Genomic DNA, 20,351 nt, shown 5'->3' with positions numbered 1-20,351 from the left:
ACTCAAGACAGGACTTTGGGTGACTGATCCAATTGAAACAAATTTACTCAATGCACCATCTGGACCGAACTGGCCAACTTGGCATTATTACTGAAACAGTAAAATAATGAAATGACCCTTCTCATGAGATTAAAATGTGGTCCTCATAAAGACATTAAAACCAAACAACAACAAAAGCCAGAAGCAGTTAACATATCGGATGAATGATAACAGCTTGTTCCTTCAAAATGTGTACACATATTCCGTCACTAAACCTAAGATTCATTTAAACTACCTCTAAAGGCAAATGAAAGAGGGAATCAATGTAACTGAACGACGACGAGAAGGCAGCAGAAGAGAGCTGATGGGCTTTATATGCACAGCAGGGGACTTTGGGACTTCCTGTGTTTGTCCTGGCAGCACCAGTATAAGGTTAGTCAGACCATGACACGCATGTTCATCCATCCATAATAAATGACTAATCAATTATCAAACAAATCTCTTATTGATATTTTAGCTTTGAGGCAATGCAGCACTTTAATCTATTCTTCAATCTGCTGTCCCCTGATGAAAAGCAGAAAAAACCAATTTGGTTTGCATTAAAAGTCACATCTCATTCCTTTCTGAGCCAGTCTATCTCAGATAACATATCAGCTGCAGAAAAATAAATGTTGTGCAAAAGTTACAGCTGCTTGCAAGTTTGTAAAGAGAGAGTAGAAAATAATTCTGGATGTAATGATCTCAAAAGTTCCACTGGTCCAGTTTAGTCCAGGCTTTTACTTCACTTTAGGGACCTGACATGTCTAACACTAACACACCCAGCTGCTGCTTGAGAATCTAACTCAAGAAGTCAATCAGGCTGCAACCAGGTACTTTTGGGGTTTTATCACCTGTCCTCTTGCTATAGCACTCTCACTGCTATCCTCAAGCCTACTTGTGTCTGCTGCAGTGTGCTTTGTGGCTTTATATTCATCCATCATCGGCATCCAATTTATCTCAGCATTTTCTCAGTGTATGTTGTCTGCAGAACAAATCCCTCTGTCTCGAGCCAGTTGGAGTGATCTCACTGTGTAAAAGAATACACAGAAGTGAGATGGGCTCCTAAACTCTCAGAGGGGGAGTTTGGCCTCTCTGATACTTGAACAACCCCCTGCAGTGTTAAAAATAACCAGCTCTTCATCTGACTGACCAGACAGACTGGGGCTTTGAGGGAGTATTATCTCTCTGCAGTTTGTTGAACAACCATGCAGACAGAAAACAACCACACACACACACACACACACACACACACACACACACACACACACACACACACACACACACACACACACACACACAGATAAGGAGGGAAGCAAGCACAAAAACAGAAGATAGAAAAAGAAAACAGATATTACATGAAAGAGCGGATGCAATTATTTAACCAATAACTGGGCTATTTGGAATCTTGTTGGATATTTTATATACTTTGTAACAGTGTTGCACTCTGCACATCAAAGTTGTTGCTTTTATGCTTCGCTTTGACCACATACTCCCGCCAGATCATGTTTAATGAAAAGATACTCTTGTTACGTGTTTATGAGAGGACATGAATCTGACACATGCTTTTACACTATTTGTTTTAACACTACCTATGGTTGAATATAAACCCAAATGGTTGTGTTTTGTAAACAATCTGAAGAGTTTGCAAGTGGTTTTGATTTTGAGAACAGATGTGTTCTATAAATATGTCACAATCATATTTTTCTTTCAAAACAGGATCTTTAAATTAGTTTGAAATTAAACTCCTGAGATTGGATAGTTGTGGATATGCACTTTTTTCCTTTAAAAATAAGAAATGGCTTATTTTTTGTATGTTCAATGCAAACAGAATACCAACTAAGAATAGTGCAGACAAATACATTTTATCATACAAAAACATGTTTATTCATGAAGTCCCCATTCAGTCAGGCTGGTCTTATATGAATCTATTTATATTTTTTGGCCAAGCATCTCAGTATTTAAGGCTAGTGTGAAATTGTGAGTATGTTATCTCATCTTAATGACATTTCATGCAAGTGACACAAGAGCTATTATGGCTGTTCAAATATGGTAATGTCTTTAAGCAGTATAAAATAATCCCCTGACACATAACTGTTAACTGATAACTGTTAGGAAAATTTAAAAAACATTGCAAAACAGAGATACAGTAAATCTTCAAAGTAAGCGAACATTAAGCGACATAGATAAATGTTTGTCTGGTATCTGATGACCTCGACTGGTCAGTGAGAGAACTGCTAACAGCAGTGGTAAAAAATATGATCGACAGGGCAATCTGCTTAAAAATACAATCCTTTATTTAACATCTACAATATTACAGTTCTGTTTGTGAGTTGTTTTAATGACCATAGTAAAAGTAATAGTAGCGTACAGAAATGTAAAAAAATATTTTCAAAACGTGTGGTAAAAAAGTATATAAAATGTGTCTCATTGAATAATAGACAATAACACCCGTTTCAAAATATATTTACAATATCATCAATGGTGAAACAAGACAACAGCTTCAATGCTGTTAGAATATATTCAACTAAATAGCTCAATGTGCCCGTGTGCAGATAATAAATGCTCTTTTTATACAAGTTAAATATGCTTATGAAAAAGGGAATTTGCTTTGGTATGAGCATGTTATCACTTACATATTTCCTCTTTTCATAGAAAAACAAATTCCACTAAGGCCTCCATGTTATCTGTAACTTTGGTCATTTTTGTGAAAAACCCATTGTGCAATTTAACTGTGTTTCTGAGAAAGTCCAGAATGACGCGCCCTTTATGATTAAAATGATGAGTAATTGTGTCATGTAACATTTTTCCATCTGTCATGGCAAATTTAAAACCCTATGTGTCTGTAGAACTGAATTGTTCGATGTTCATTATTTTGCTTTGGAAATGTATTTTTAGCCAAACATAAAGAAAGGCATATACATCGTTTGGTTTCAAATGTTTTACTTTTGGGGCCTTCTGGTCTAAGGCCCCAGAAATATGGCAGATAAAAATAAGGCTCCATAAAAACAAAAAACCTTAGGAGCTAGTCTAGACACTGAGCATTTTATCACTTCCATATTTCCTCTTCTTATAGAAAAAAAAATCCCACCAAGGCCTCCACGTTATCTGTAACTTTGGTCATTTTTAGTGCTTCACATAAAACCACTAAAACATAATGCAGAAGGAAACAAGATTTAAAAACAATTGAGAACATTCATTTTAAAACATTAAAAAAAAGCAAAAAATAGAATAAAAGTTGTAGTGCAGTTTAAGAAATCAAATGCAGTAGTGAGATTAATATCCTTGAATATTGTTGTGGTTGAAAAGATAGTCTCTTGCAGGCAAAGGTGTCCCAATCGCTCTTACTGCTATAAGTCCTGTGGTTGGAATCTGACTTGAGATCCCACAAAATACTCGATCAGATGGCACTTAGTGATTCCACAACGCACTGACCGAGACCAGCGACAGGATGAAGGTTTTCTTTACTTCACCTCAACTTTATTCATAATACCAACAGGTCCACAAACAAAATTGGGTTGGCTGCGGATTCCCATGACGGCGAGCTAGACCCCTCAAACCGTCAGAGCCAACTAAGCTGTAAAACCCCAAACCATTTGGTAATATACATGATTTCACGAGCATGCAAAGGTCCCACCTTCCTTCTCATATTACATAGTTTTCGTCATTTCTTATTGACCAAGTCCCCTAATCAGTTCTTAGAAAATAGCGTCTACGTGCAATGTTATGCTGGCCTGTGGCCCATACTCCGGTTTCCCGCTCAAAACCTCCCTTTGGGCCAGAACTTGGACACGCGGGTCACAGTGACTGTTTCACAACACCTGAACTCTTCACCAGCGGAGGTGCGCAGGTTGTGATATGGCTCCATCCTGTTGTTCAGACTGGACAACAACGTGTTCTTTCTTATAAAACATTCGAAAGGGTCGTGTGCTTCACAAACTCTTAGAAAGGCTTGGCTTCTGCCAAAAATATGGACTGTGCACAGAGGAACATTAGGAAACTGTGTGTGTACTTATGTGTTGTTGTAGCTGTTGCTGGGACTACTCATTGGATTTGATATTAACTCATGTGGATTAAACATTCACTTATATGTATGTATATGGCCGTGACAACATGATTCTCTAAAACATTTGCCTTTAACAATATTGTTCAATTAAAGGCAACAGCAAACAGAACAGTCTTTAATCTGGATTTAAAGGAGCTGGGGGTCTCAGCAGACCTGTAGCTTTCAGGGACCTTGATCCAGACATGTGGAGCAGAAAAGCTGAACGCTGCTTCTCCGTGTTTAGTTCTGACTCTTGGAACAGAAAGTAAACCCGTCCTGTCGACTTGTTTTGTGTGCCTCAGAAGATTCTGTGTTGCAGTTAGATAATCATTCATTTGTGAAGCTATAAAAGTACACACAAAGACTGTGCTAATGTATTTGCTGACAAAAAAAAAAGAAAAAAAGGACAATGCATTTTTTCACTACATTAGTAGGCCACATCAGAGGGCTGCTTGCACTGACAAGAGCCTGCTCCGGAGGTGGACATGTCATAGATGAGGTTTCTGCAGGGTCTTGTCCTTAGCCAAGTACAGATGGTCACAGGATGGGTCCTCGACCTCCAGCCTCTGCCTGTGGCTATAGGCCCTCTGGTGATATTGGAACAGGAACACGCCGAACATCAGCAGCACACAGAGGAGGAACACCAACCCTGCGATGACCGCCACCAGGTCCACCGGCCCCCAGGAGCTTCCCGGGTCGACCCCCTTTGTTGGGACTAAGAAAGCGAAGAAGAAAAAAAGATGGAGAAGCAGAGGTGGTTACTTTAGTTACGTAATAGACAAACTGTGCAGCTATCGATATGAAAGGGCTCTGATGTTTGATGACTGTGCCTCACCAGGGACTTCAATACTGTTGCAATAATCTAAATAGCAGCAATGGGTGTTGAGCAGGCCTTCCGCGCTCAGACAGTAGGACGATTGTCCAGGGGGGACCAGGTTGTCCCGGCTGATACAGATGCGTACGTGTTGCTCCCTTCCTTGGATGTAGGATGTGGAGGCCATGCAGGCGCCATCAGTTTCACACTCATAGCCAGTCTTCTCACAGGTTGTGCACTTACAACGTAAAGCTGCGAGGAAAGGACAGAGAGAGAAAGTCAAGTAAATATCAAACCATGAGGTTAAAACAAAAAACACATTTTTCACTTCCCCATTATGTCCAGCAGTGGGCAAGCTAACCCCACAGTTTCCCCACAGGATCTAGAGATTGAAGTGTCCTATTCTGTTGTGGGCATTTTGTGACATGCAAGCACAGTTTGTAATTCATGCGCAGCAGCCAGACGGCCCTGAAATCAGATCCATTACTGCAGATGAACCCAAACACGGAGGGTGGAGACAGACCTGCCCAGTGGGACAGACTAAGTGAAACCCAACAAGGGAAGAGGGCTCCTGCCAAATCCCCGATGCAGCATTCTGCTCCATCCCTCTCCCATCTCTCTCATACTGACACAGAGGGCTGCCACTGTTCAAGCTAATGAGACAGAAGTTTTATTGAACACAGCACACTCCTGCGCAGGGAGCTATTAAACCGGACACAACGGAAATCTTGCCGCCGTCATAATAAAACTACAGTGGCCCATCTATACAATCGAAAGAGGTCAGTGCCAGAAAGTCCGTACAAATGTGCCACGTGATGCGCCAATAACCGACCACAGTCCGCACGTTCAACCAGCCTGCCACCGATAAGCAGTCACAAGCCAGCAAGATGTTGTTTGGTAAACATGTTAGCATAACAGCGACTGATAAGTTAGACATCGAGAGGAAACTGTGGGTTGTTAAATCGACACTTTATTTGTTTCCAGCCCACAATACGTTGTTTCAATTCAGTATTGTATCCCTCAAACGAGCCACAGTTATCGACAATATTCAACTTTAGAGGGTCCATTAGAGAGTCCAGTTATGCAGTGAGCTAGCCGACGTTATCTGGCGGCTCGAAACACACAGCACCACCATGTTGTTGTTGTTGTTGTTGTTGTTGTTGTTGTTGTTGTTGTTGTGGTTTTAGCTTCTCGCTCCGTGTTCAATACCCACCAGACACACGTCGAGGTTTTTTTTTTCAGCCAATAAAACACACAAACAAAACGGCGTGACTTTTGGTTTCGGGTATTCAGGTCGACGCTAGCTGGACGCGGGGAGCCAAATCCCCGGCGCGCAGCGCCATGACGATGAGCGACAACAGGCGATGCCCGGGTCGGTCCGGGGGAAACACACATCGAGACAAAAGCCGGAGAGGCGCTCACACGAAACTTACCGTCAGCGAGAGACGCCGAGGCGAGCAGGGCCACGAGCGCGAGGGCGATTTCTTTCAGAGCCATTTCGTCCACATTCCCATCTCTCCGCGATGAAATCCGTCCGGAGTGTGTAGTTTATCAACACGACCCGACCTGAAACACACAACCACAGCCAGACCGCACGCACCACACAGCCAAATACGAGCCAGCCAGCCAGCCAGCCGGGCGAGTGACGCGTTTAAAGGGGTGTGTGCGCGCGTTTAAAGGGGAGGGCCGCCTGCTGCATGTACCCTTCTGCCACTGAGGTCACGGCTGTGACCTCAGCAGTACAACTTGGCACTGTGTAAAAGAATAGACAGAAGTGAGATGGGCTCCTAAACTCTCAGAGGGGGAGTTTGGCCTCTCTGATACTTGAATAACCCCCTGCAGTGTTAAAAATAACCAGCTCTTCATCTGACTGACCAGACAGACTGGGCTTTGAGTGAATATTATCTCTCTGCAGTTTGTTGAACAACCAGGCAGACAGAAAACAACCATGCACGCACGCGCGCGCGCGCGCGCGCACACACACACACACACACACACACCACACACACACCACACACACACCACACGCACACCACACGCACACAGATAAGGGGGGAAGCAAGCACAAAAACAGAAGATAGAAAAAGAAAACAGATATTACATGAAAGAGCGGATGCAATTATTTAACCAATAACTGGGCTATTTGGAATCTTGTTGGATATTTTATATACTTTGTAACAGTGTTGCACTCTGCACATCAAAGTTGTTGCTTTTATGCTTTGCTTTGACCACATACTCCCGCCAGATCATGTTTGATGAAAAGATACTCTTGTTACGTGTTTATGAGAGGACATGAATCTGACACATGCTTTTACACTATTTGTTTTAACACTACCTATGGTTGAATATAAAACCAAATGGTTGTGTTTTGTAAACAATCTGAAGAGTTTGCAAGTGATTTTGAGAACAGATGTGTTCTATAAATATGTCACAATCATATTTTTCTTTCAAAACAGGATCTTTAAATTAGTTTGAAATTAAACTCCTGACAAAATTGCAGTTGTGGATATTCACTTTTTTCCTTTAAAAATAAGAAATGGCTTATTTTTTGTATGTTCAATGCAAACAGAATACCAACTAAGAATAGTGCAGACAAATACATTTTATCATACAAAAACATGTTTATTCATGAAGTCCCCATTCAGTCAGGCTGATCTTATATGAATCTATTTATATTTTTTGGCCAAGCATCTCAGTATTTAAGGCTAGTGTGAAATTGTGAGTATGTTATCTCATCTTAATGACATTTCATGCAAGTGACACAAGAGCTATTATGGCTGTTCAAATATGGTAATGTCTTTAAGCAGTATAAAATAATCCCCTGACACATAACTGTTAACTGATAACTGTTAGGAAAATTTAAAAAACATTGCAAAACAGAGATACAGTAAATCTTCAAAGTAAGCGAACATTAAGCGACATAGATAAATGTTTGTCTGGTATCTGATGACCTCGACTGGTCAGTGAGAGAACTGCTAACAGCAGTGGTAAAAAATATGATCGACAGGGCAATCTGCTTAAAAATACAATCCTTTATTTAACATCTACAATATTACAGTTCTGTTTGTGAGTTGTTTTAATGACCATAGTAAAAGTAATAGTAGCGTACAGAAATGTAAAAAAATATTTTCAAAACGTGTGGTAAAAAAGTATATAAAATGTGTCTCATTGAATAATAGACAATAACACCCGTTTCAAAATATATTTACAATATCATCAATGGTGAAACAAGACAACAGCTTCAATGCTGTTAGAATATATTCAACTAAATAGCTCAATGTGCCCGTGTGCAGATAATAAATGCTCTTTTTATACAAGTTAAATATGCTTATGAAAAAGGGAATTTGCTTTGGTATGAGCATGTTATCACTTACATATTTCCTCTTTTCATAGAAAAACAAATTCCACTAAGGCCTCCATGTTATCTTTAACTTTGGTCATTTTTGTGAAAAACCCATTGTGCAATTTAACTGTGTTTCTGAGAAAGTCCAGAATGACGCGCCCTTCATGATTAAAATGATGAGTAATTGTTTCATGTAATTCTTTCATCTGTCATGGCAGATTTTTTTAGTTGAACATAAAGAAAGGCATATACATCATTGTTTGGTTTTAAATGTTTTCGTTTTGGGGCCTTTTGTTCTAAGGCCCCAGAAATATGGCAGATAAAAATAAGGCTCCGTAAAAACTAAAAACCTTAGGAGCTCGTCCAGACACTCTTGCTCAAAATCATGTGGTTTCAATATAAGGCCGGGACTGTGAGAGTCATTAGCTCAAAACATGCTAATGATAAGCACATTGTGCTTTTGGTATAGTGCATAATCCCTTTTAGCGGTTTTTTGTCTTTTGTCCCTGCTTCATCCCGGTGCTCTGGTCTAGATGTCCTGCTTGAGTTTTTCAATGTTGAAGTCACTGTCATGGTCCAGTTTGGAGAGTGTCTTCCTGACCCGCAGGGCAGTGAGGCGGGCTGGTGGGCTCTGGTACAAACACTCCTTCATGATCTTCACAATGGCTGACAGAATCTGGACACACAGAGGCAAATGTAATATACAATCTGGCCATCCCACTGTATTCCATGTGTGGCACCTTGATTGTGTATCCTGCAGAGTATGTGCTCTACATACTATCATCAGATGTCTATGTTGATGTGTTTTCTAACATACGCGTTAATCTCGCTTAACTGTAAATTAAAAACTATGTTGACGCTAATGGTTGGAGGTGAAAACCCATTCAGAAATTATCGTAGCCCTGGAAAATATAATTGCACTTGAGTGAGTGAGTGAATGTGTCAACCTACAGGGTGGGCATGGAACCTGTTGTGTAGACTGGGTCTCTGCTGGTCCACACACACCACCTTCTTCATCTCCTCAAAGCTAGGATCTACGGGTACCAGATCAAAGAAGGGAGGCCGGTACTCTTCCACAATCCCTAAAACAATCCAAAAGAGTAAAAAATGAATCAGTGTGTCATTTCATCTCCAGTTGAGCATACGTACGACTACAAAAAACTAACAAAAACAGCCTTGGGTTGAGGGACAGAATGGGTGGCTATAATAATATTGTAAACCATTATCAACCTCATGAGTAAGATAACTGGTATAACTTTCATTTTACTCCTCAAACATTTTCAGAACAGACATTCCTCTTCTTGCAAGGCTTGAAATAGCACACTTGGAAATTGTGATAGTCCCTTGTGGGAGTTTTGTAAAGTATGTTTGACTAAACAAGAGAGCAGGGAGAGATATCTATTCCCTGGTGAATACACTGGGATGGAGATCTTCAAGTACTGCCGAGAGGTGTGCGTGTCTGCGTGTGCGTGTGTGAGTGAAGGTTATGAATCTCTATCCATCTGGACTATGTTTGTGCCTGTGTGTGTGTGTGTTTGCGTGGTCGTTTGAACATGAATGTGTGCTTGCATCTGGACTATGTACAAGACGGTGCTGACACCAGATAAGACTGTTTATAATTACTGCCGTGCTAATCACGAGAGGGGATAGTAGAGACTAGGAAAACACTGGAGTGCTGAGAGACATGGGACTGACTACTTCTTATGTATACAGAGCCATACAGAAAGGACAGAGAAGACACATTTCAATATCATCTGCCCGACGGGTAATACATGAACTTATAATAACAGTTTTCACGACAATGTAAATAATAATAATATTGTTTTCAGCCGTTATTTCGATGTGTTTTATGCTCTAGCCCATTTATTATATCGAACCCAATAAAAAGACAAACACATTTGTCTGGGCTTGTGTAAATCTTTCGCTGGGTCGTCAGGGCGGTTGCTATAACTCTTTTACCTCTTCAGGCTTTCTTTTGCCTCTCGCCTATATTTTCAGTCGCGTATGGTGGAAATGCCAACATAAAAGATCATGTCGAGACGTCCAGATAGACGTGGTTTAGGTGTTATTGTTAACCTAATACAATTATAAAGTACAAGTTTCAATAGCTAAATGCTAAAATCTCCAAATATCTCTGCAAATGAGCGTAAAGGCAGGATACTTACGGCGCTGCATGAGTAGCTGCCTTTTACAGCAGCTCCTGCTCACTACTGAGCTTTTCTATATATTATGTTTTATTACTTGTTTTTATTACTTGTTACTATGTCTCTTGTGTGTACTTTACCCGGTTTGCTGCTGTAATCCTGCAAATTTCCCCACTGCGGCACTAATAAAGGAATATATGATCTTCTAATTGGTTGTTGTCTCCTTACCATTGACTATTGTCCTGCGGGAAATTTCCCAGAAGACAAGGCCCAAGGCCCAGATGTCAGTTTGCTTATAGGACTCAAAGATATCCATACGAATAGTTTCATCCAGAACTTCAGGAGCCATGTAGCGCTTGGTGCCCACACGAGGATTGTTACCCACGTCCAGGTAGTCATGAGACTGAGAGTGTATCACAGCCAGACCTGATGAGCAAACAGATGCAACTTTTAAAAAAAATTGTGGATTACAAAACTATCAAGATTAGCAGGAAACCGCTGTTTTGTCTCAATACAATGAATCATAACCATCAGCAGAAGTTGGAAACAGATGCAAATACAAGGCTAACAGATTCATTGTGATTTTGCTGTCCTTGCTTCTGCACAACCCTCACCTAGGTCAGCGATGCAGCACTGTCCATTCCGCTTCACCAGGATGTTTCGGCTTTTCAGATCTCGGTGGGCGATAGCTGGCTTTTCCTGGGAGCTGACAATCTCAGTGTGAAGGTGGACCAGGCCACAGGCCACAGACAGGCACATCTTCAAGCAGCTCTCAGGCTCCAAGCTGCTGTACTGCAGGAAGTCGTAGAGGGAACCCAGCTCATGAAAGTGGGTGACGAGCCACAGCTGGGTGCTGGAATTCTTGGATGTCATGTCAGAGGCTATGAAACCTAAAGCCAGAATAGGAGACTGATTTAGGTTGATGCTTTAAAAAAAAAAAAAAAAAAAAAAAAAAGACACTGCGCCTTTATTTGCACGGAAAACATAAGAAAATAATTTTGTATCTGCCTTACCCAATATGTTATCGTGTCGCAGCTGTACAGTATTGTAAATCTCCGTCTCTCTAAACCAAGACTGCTCGTCCCTTGAGGAAAATATCTTGACGGCCACACTTTCCCCCATCCAAGTTCCCCTCCACACCTCGCCGTACCTGCCTTTGCCTGGAAACCGGGTTGCAATTACTCGACTGCAAAGTAATAAACAAAACAGGACAAAGAAGAGCAGCAGTGGTGAGGAAGGAGACTGACCGACACACTGGAGAAGTGAGATTTGTCTGGCCATAGTTCTTTGGACCAGATAGGGCAGCCCTGTGCCACTCCCTGATGTGCAAAACTCATCAAAGATATCCTGAGACAGAGACACAGAAATAATCAAAATGTGCAAATTCAAAAACGTGAACATATTTTTATGATATTTTGTTTCATGCCAAACATCAAATGTCTCTTACGCCGTAGGTAGGGTCATCTCCATGAGGAACCTTGAGCATGGAGACATCATGCTCTTCCACGTTTGTCAGTTTGCCATGTGCACGACGGCAGCACAGGAAAAGCACCAGGCCACACACGCCGACAGTTATGATGAACAGAAGCAAAGACAACGGGATCCACAGCGCTGGACTATTGAACACTGGGGGTGTTGTGGTCGGCTCTCCTTCTAGACACACACACAGACACACACACACACACACACACACACACACACACACACACACACACACACACACACACACACATGTTTGAGAAAACCAGTTGAGAACATTTCAGCACATTGAGGCGCAGATGTTTGGATTCATGGTATTAAAGGACACACAGTTTTAACTTGCTTTAACTGACCACCAGGGGGAACCAGTTACTATCTAGAGCAGAGGTCACCAACCTTGGTAGGAAAACCATTTTTTTTATCACTTTGTTAGAAAAATGAAAATAAAGTTATATCCGTGCAAAAAATAACAAATATTTAGTTGCTACTAAATAACTGATTGTGAAAAACAATGAGCTATTTTTTTGCTAAACAAAACAGAATGAGTGCAGGTATGTGAGCATCAGGTTGTATCAGTATCAGTGGCTGCAGTGAGCTGCTTTTCTCTACAAAACTTTTTAAAACAGGGTTGTAGATTTGATACGACCGCTCTTAAGTCATGCTCAATGTTGAGCTCACAGAGATCTCATGAAGATCGGCTTTTGGCAAAATGCCAAGAATCGGTGAGTCGCGCATGCGCAGCGTAAACCTGTTCACAGTGTACGGTGAACATTTAAAATCATAATTTCCTCTTACGCCCCACCTGTAATAAATACCGCCCCAGGAAACATGGTGTTCATTTATTTTAATGACAACCACAAAGTGTGCATGCTTTGTCACTGCAGTGCATTTGTGGAGCTTTTGGAAGAATATTTCCAAGGGCTCTCGATATGCAAAGTCAAAAACGTTGTTTATAGAGATCCAGGCTATAGCCTGTTGATGTTGCTTGTCTTTACTCGCATGTACATGAACTGTTAGGCTTTAAAAGTGATAGCTCATCATTTAAAATAGCTGATAGCTTGAAGCAGCAATTCCCATTGTGAAAAGGCAGAATTCCGCCGCGCGACACAGAGAAGAGTTTTAACAACCGTGCTCGGTTGATTAAAAAAAATCTTAGATTTCTTAGATTTATTTATTTTTCTTAGAAATCTTAGATTTTCTTTTTGGACGTAGCTCAATTTTTGAAAACTATTTTTAGAACATGCCTCACGGGCAACTCGCGTTGTCCTGCGGGCGACCAGGTGCCCGTGGGCACCGTGTTGGCTACCTCTGCTTTACATTACTGAATTACACTAAACTAAGAGGCTGAGTTCCACAGATTCATACATGTGTTGTTAAAATATAGTAAAGCAAAAGCTCCAGATACTGACTTATGTTTGGAGGTGGCGTGATGAGGACGTTGCACAGATTCTCTCTGCAGCATTGGACAAAGAAGTTCGGCATAGAGGTAAGGCACTGCTCCATGTAGTTTTTGGAGAAGAAACAGCCCCTCTCCTCACGGCCGGGCACCCAGGTGTAGAAGCAGAGGTCTCCTTTGCAAGTTCCATTCACACATGTGCCTTTGTCATTCTCACACCTGCAGAGCAGCTTCCCATCGTCTTCAGACTCTGAAGCAAAAGGAAGTACACACAGCCAGTGTTGATAGATAGGCAAGTCTTACGAGTCAGTACTAAGTTGAGAAACTGGCTGCCACAGAGGATTGATCTGGAAGATGTAAAAGAAGAGCAAGGCCAAAGACACATCACACAAATGACTATTCAAAGACTACCAGTGACACTCTCCTCCTGAAGAGATGTGGCTTCCTTATTAAGGGGAAACACTATTGGTAATAGAAAGAAACATGTTAATGCCATTTCCTGGCAGCCATAATACATCGCATATATCACAAAGACTGTGTAGTTAACCAGGAGAGGTATTTGGATAAGATAGAATGTCAAAATTCAGAATGATTTAGGTACTTCTCTTTTTACCCTTTTCATGCACACAGGAAAAGTCAAGTAACAAAAACATGCGGCAAAGGCCTTCTCATATAAATCTCTGACAACCCACAGAATTTATGGAAAAGGGAAAGACTTCCTTATAACCAATTTATATTTGACTGTTTTCAGGCACTCATTTACTTTGACTCTGCATTACATGCAGGGAAGGTAGTGTGCCTGTCCAAGCATGTCTGCTGGAATCAGATCCTTATTGTTTTACACTTGAGGATTGGTGAGAATCATGAGCCTGAACCATCCTGTCTGTGTTTTGATTTTCAAGTTCGCACAAGGAACTAAAAACTGCATGCTCAGTGGGTTCTGTCGTGCTAGTGACCCCTTTATAGAATAGTCATGTGATTATTTGTCAGAAAACTCTGAATGGAGCTTTCAATGTATGTAGTTGCTCTTAACAACACTGATTTTCTACATCCGACCATTAACTCACCTGCATGGATAGCAGAGATCCACAGACACGCCACAACTAGCACCACTGTGCGCAGACCAGAGCTTTCCATCTCTGTAAAACAGGAACAAAATAATGAACAATTAATATTATCAAATGATGATAATATAATTAGTGTTCCTTCTTCATTAGGAACGGTAATAATGAGATACCATAAATGTAATTGGGGCATTATGGAACAAATATGGCCCTGAGTATGTGATTTGAATTTACTGACTAACTTATTAGTGTCTATGAGGAGTCGAGCAGTGGTTAAAGACCGGACTCTTTAGCAGAGGAAGCTATGAGGTCAAAAACAACAGTCCGAGGGCCCAGCCTGTCTGCCTGTGTTGTAATTGCATTGGGTGGGAAAAGGAGGCTTAGGGAGAGGAGACTGTAATAGCGCTCCAAAATGTTTGTGTATGTGTGCTGAGACTGTGTGTGGCGCTGTGCTACCCTGTCTCCAGGCCAGTCGGCTCCTCGACTACCCTGCTCGCAAAGTAAATATTGATGGCTGCGCTTCCTGCCATTGAGTGGCCCCACCCGGCTGGCCGGCGAGACCCAGGTCTGCTCATTGTTTTGGGCTGCATTGCTGAGGGTCACGAAAGCAGCAGGGCCGTCATACACGACTGTGACTGCTGAAGCAAGTCTGTAACCTGACAGCCACGTAGCCTAGACATATTGCATTTCATTTAAATTAGTATTAAAGAACATTTAGTTTAAAACACTGTATAAATATTTACTGCGAAAGATGTAAGCATTAAAGTAAATGTGTCTGATGCTGTTTTTTATTGCTACCTACACTGTGTTGTTTATAAAGAACAACAATCCACGTTTCTTAAAAGATTCTTGTTTTTTTAATGTTCTGGGCACAATTTAGACTATGTATTTCTCATCAGCCAGGAATTATAAACCCACAAAAAAACACAACCACCCACATAAACCCTGAGGTCTTTTAGTGTCTTTCTTTGCTATTACTTAGCAATATTCAGATCACCTAAAAAGCACATCTTTGGGGAATTATGTTGTTTGCAAGGCGTTAGTAGCAGTTCAGCTGGCTAATGTTGGTTCGTTACCATTTGCTCATCTCTTGATCTACTCGGGTGTGTGCGTCCAGATACATGAGACAGCAGCCACACAGGCCGACTGAAGCCCAAAAAGGGTACAAGGTGGTTCCTGATGGCTAACACCTACAACTGGCCCGTTTCAGTACTTTTCCGGTGTCACTGGCCAAAGAAAAGTTTGTCCACCTGTTCCCACAATTTACAGAAATAATATAGATCACTGAATAAAAATGAACTTAGAAAATTAAAAAGCACAGATAAACAGGTTGACCATACTGAATACATTATTATTAGACAGACTGATTAATGTACTGTTTGAAAAATACAAGTTATGTAAATATAATCCTGCTTCAGCGAGACTGTAAATACAAATGGCAGTATGCTTTCTAAAATAGGCACATTTTTTAGATTAGCTATTGCTAACTGCAAGTCAACAGCACTGCATATGGTTATTTGTCAAATATTCTTACTGAAATCCTACTTCACACACAGCTAAAAAACCCTGACCTGCACACATCTGGCAGAGGAACTTGCACATGTCAGCAGCACAATACCACGGATATCCTCCTCTAGTTTTGATGCATCTAGCTAGATATATTTAAGTATAATCTACAGGAAGCCATCACATTACCGTAGTCATTTCATTAGTGTCAAGTGTCACTGATGAGAAACCAGAAGTGATTAGTATGATTATCTTTTTACTGATCTGTCACTCTGCGTCTGCTTATTGTTTTAATTCCAATCATTTTTACCTGTTCTCTTTGAAATGCATTACTTGCTGTTTTGAAAATGAGAACATGTACTGAATGGAGTGTCAAATCAAATGTGAAATCTCTGCTAGATTAGATTTCCATTTGACAAGAAAAAAATGTCTGTTCAGCTTTCTTTAGACTTTCCTCCTATGTAGGTTAGCTGTAAAGCTCCAGCTCAACGGATGAAAACTCAATGCACGGTGCTCTGACGTGCTAAAACCACAAGCCATATTTAAAAAAAAGAAATGCACTTCCTGTATCATGCAGCCTACATGCCTGTGGTGGTTAATTTGGGCCCGGTGGAGTAAAATCTTAAACACTATACTCCACCTCCTCAAGGAACTTATTCCCACAGGAGGAGCATGACTGTGTCTTATTTGCTCTAGCTGTCATTTTTATCATCCTAACATAGACGAGAGCGGTTATCACCTCCTCCATCATAGGCCTTTAGATTCCAGTACACTTCCTATCTGAGCTCTCTCCTGTTTGTCTTCATTCTGCCCAGTGTTACACCCTCCTAACCCAAGGGGAAAAGAGCCATTGTCATCTCTTCCTCTCATCTCGAGAGCTTTAACTCTGGAAGGCACATCTCTCATTCCATCTGGATGACTGTGTGGTTATAGTGGGGCCATGGCATAGAGCTCCAGCATCCAACAGCCCCTCTACTAGGCCTCATCCGATAACTCTGTGAAGTTACTGTAAGTACTGTTACTGTAAAAGCTTATGTTATGTGGTTTATATGGCGAGAAAACACAAATGATGTTCTTTTAAATAACAAAGTCACACGTGTAAGACACTTGTGTTTAAATGGTAAAAGCATTTTGTGTCTGCTTGTCACAGGAAGAGACTGATTGTATCTGCATTTCACAGACAAACGTAGGCTTGGCCGGCTTTATGACTCAGTCACTGTCTGCATGCTCTCACATGCATGTCTACGATGAAAGCAGGTCTGTGGCAGAAAAGGATGCATATTTGTCAGACAAATTGGTCTTCCTTCCGAGGCAGAAGAAATACAAGTGAGAAACACATGTAGGTATGGGTATGAGAATGAGTTGCACACATCTTATTTTAACGACCGACAACAGCGACACACCTGCAAGGAAGTTGTGACCTTTGTCAGGATCTATACGCAAAAAAGGGAAAATGTCTCCCCTGTGTGTGCACGTGTGCATAATCAGTGAAGCAAATAAACAATATGCAGGAAGGAGAAATGTATGGTTGAAGCTCCAGTCTAACACATCCAGGAAATATGCCAATTCTGCACATGAGAGGAAAAAGGTCTGAACTTTTGCTATAAAGTACAGGCCATTGGTGTAGAAAGTATTTACTTAAGCAAAAGTAGCCATACAACAATGTACAAGTGGACTCACATACAAAATATTTCTTGAAAAAGTACCTGCACACTTAGATGTGTCTTTTAAGCTATAAACTAAAAGGGACGACTGAAATCGTGTTTAATATTGAAATTTCTTTCCATAATTTCTAGAACTCAGTATTTTATTGTTTAAAATGGTTCAAAACGCCATCAATCGATCATGTGGGACTAATCTACACCATAGAATAAAATAATGTTTGCACCCTCTTAGCAGACGCCCCCCGACATCTATATTGTTTTTACTACTAAGTAACTACTGTGTACATCTGGAACGTCTGACTAGCAAACCTTATCATGCTAATGTTACACTGGTTACAGATCATCCCTGCTGCTAGGAGATGTCACAGCCAGGAGGAAAACAAACAGAGATGGTCCTTGATCAAAGCTGGTGCTCGCTCTCCCATTGGCAAAGTCTCCCATGTGGACTACTTTATTGATTTATCAGTAAAGAGATGGGACTGCATTTACTTCTTGGCACATTTGTGGTCTGAAGAAAACCCATTAAATTCAGTGCCCCATGACATATTGCTATTTTCTAAGCTAATGTAACTAGCCGTCATCTGCTCTGGCTTTAATATTTGTCGTCGCTGCGTCATGGCCTTCATCAAACCAAAGTGGGCAAGTTTATTTATGTAACCTGTTGAGGGGCGAGGTACTTTAACTATTTTAAATCCTTTTGTGTTGTTAATGAATCATATTAATCAGATGGTAATACATTTTAATCTGTGAAAATATCTTGTAATCATAGCCCAACCAATACAGGATACTTTTGATGTTGATATCGGTATATGATAATTTAAGAAATATTCTACGATTCTGTGTTAGCCAATCACCTTTTCTTTTGACGTGAATAAATAAACAACATAAGAATATGACAGATATGTGACATATGACATAATAGGGGTAAAGAATACACTTGTCAGTGCTCTCTGGTGGACAAACTACTGTCTATAATGGCAGCACTGCTACTTCAAAATAATATCTTTCATTTCTGTAAGCTATGCATCTTTGCATTTCCCTTATAAACAATAAGGGACGAGAGGCAGTACTGTATCGTCAATAATGTACTGTTCAAGGGTGTTAGGCCATAATAATAGAACATAATATCGCCAATATATAGACTTTATTGATTTATCAGTCTGGTAGTTGTTCATGTAACTATTTTGTGGAGTTAAAACTAAGCAAATAATGTCTTTAATTGAGCGTGAAATGTAGTGGAGCAGGTGTAGCAGAATCAAAATACCTCCACATTGTGCTTGAGAAGGTCTCAAGAGTTCAATACATTTGATTCATTATGTCAACCCCCATTCTATTTATAATTATTACGACACAGGCGATGGCTTCAAGCACATCCTTCACTTCTGTTAATTCATCTTTAGGTCAGGTGAGTCACCTTTTGACACCTGTTGTTCATCTGCAAGCACGTGGAGTGGAGCCAAAGGTGGCATGGCGTCCAGTGATAGCTATACTTACATTTGAAATTGACACAAGCTAGTTATGAAAAGCACAGCATAAAACACACACACGCACACACACACACACACACACACACACACACACACACACACACACACACACACACACACACACAGAAAGAGAAAACAATGTTGTTCAACCACTAGTTTACCTGTTTTGTACTCGCCTCTTAACCCAACAGACTCAAACGTCGCACGTCTCCCATATCACAACGTCGCCTCCTTCCGCGGCCAGAGTGTTTCAAATAAATAAAAAAAATAGTGCCTTTAAAACGCAACCAGCTCCATTTTTCAAGAGTGAATCGTTGTACTATTCGTCTCGACAGCTCAAGTGCAGATGTTCACATCCTTTCCTGCTTCGCTGACGTCCAACCCGCCGTCTCTGGAAACAGTTCGTCCACAGTTTTTGTTGTCTTTCCTTATTGTAAAAAAATATATATATATATAATAAAACTGCCCACTTGCTGAGCAAAAACGTGACACCTCCGCTCGAGGAAGACGTGCAAAGTGAAAAACGACCCGGGCAGCTGTTTGCTGGCAGGACGACAACCAGCGTGCAGCAACTATCTCATCTGGGTCCAAATCTGTGCTGATAAAACCTCAACCTCGCAGTCGGGTTGGAACCGGACTCCTTCCGCGTTGAGAACCTCACAATTTGAAGACTCTGAAAGTCCGAAGTATGAACGTTTTCTGTTGTTGTCTCCAGTCCCGATCTAAAGGCCAGATTACAGATTTCCAAATAGGATACAGCTTCGTCCCTCCCTTTATTGTCCCGCACAGGGTCTGCTCTGCCCGGAATGTGTTCTCGTAGCGGTTTTCCTGTTTCTTGCGAACCTCTTATTTTCCTCTTTCCCCTGTGGACTGCTGTCTTCACTGCACTGAAAGGAATGTGCTTCAAAGTGCCCACCATATAATAACACGTATGTGTTCAAAGGCAAGAAGTACTTATTACTGTTCCCAGTTTACACCACTTTTTAAGTGCCATACTCCCATAACTCCTGTTTTGCTTACATAGATTCAGAAGCCAGTGGAGGCGTTATATCCTATTATAACGACAGTGATGACATGACTGTGATCCCCTGGAGACATGTTTACAATTTTCATATGATTTTTTTAAAAAACTATACTCTTTTTATTGAAAAATCCAGAATGATTATGCAAAAATTCAATAACGGAAGAAGTTGATATGCTGAGTTGTTGTAAGCGAACAGTTGCTTATTTCCACATCCAACATTTGGAGTTCTGTTTCTCTCCGCCGAAATAATCGCAGTCAAAAATTCAATCTTCATTTGCTTTGCTTTTTGTTTCTACCAACTGCTGATTCAAATATGGCTCTTTAGATGCTCGATGCTCGACCATGTTCATCAGCCAGTGGGTTTTCAGGG

General features: G+C 41.0%; 1 protein-coding gene and 1 pseudogene across 1 annotated transcript; both read right to left on the bottom strand.

Annotated features, from left to right (window-relative positions):
• Window positions 1-2,104: 2,104 nt before the first annotated feature.
• Window positions 2,105-6,455, bottom strand: LOC137799958 (activin receptor type-1B-like; annotated as a pseudogene).
• Window positions 6,456-7,701: 1,246 nt separating this feature from the next.
• Window positions 7,702-19,671, bottom strand: acvrl1 (activin A receptor like type 1). The gene is made up of 10 exons (XM_068597466.1): window positions 19,119-19,671; window positions 14,304-14,375; window positions 13,250-13,486; window positions 11,809-12,014; window positions 11,609-11,708; window positions 11,375-11,521; window positions 10,976-11,251; window positions 10,590-10,787; window positions 9,169-9,299; window positions 7,702-8,893 (listed from the first exon to the last, which is right to left on the bottom strand). Exons 2-10 carry the CDS (start codon window positions 14,371-14,373, stop codon window positions 8,747-8,749), a joined length of 1,512 nt encoding a protein of 503 aa, XP_068453567.1. The 5' UTR covers window positions 14,374-14,375; window positions 19,119-19,671; the 3' UTR covers window positions 7,702-8,746.
• Between the last annotated feature and the right edge of the window lie 680 nt (window positions 19,672-20,351).

Source organism: Clinocottus analis, unplaced genomic scaffold (genome assembly GCF_023055335.1).
Source record: "Clinocottus analis isolate CAN_PGR_092001 unplaced genomic scaffold, fCliAna1.0.p SCAF_4, whole genome shotgun sequence".
NCBI lineage: Eukaryota > Metazoa > Chordata > Actinopteri > Perciformes > Cottidae > Clinocottus > Clinocottus analis.
The sequence above is the reverse complement of the archived record's forward strand: the minus strand, read 5'-3'. Positions and strand labels throughout refer to the sequence as shown.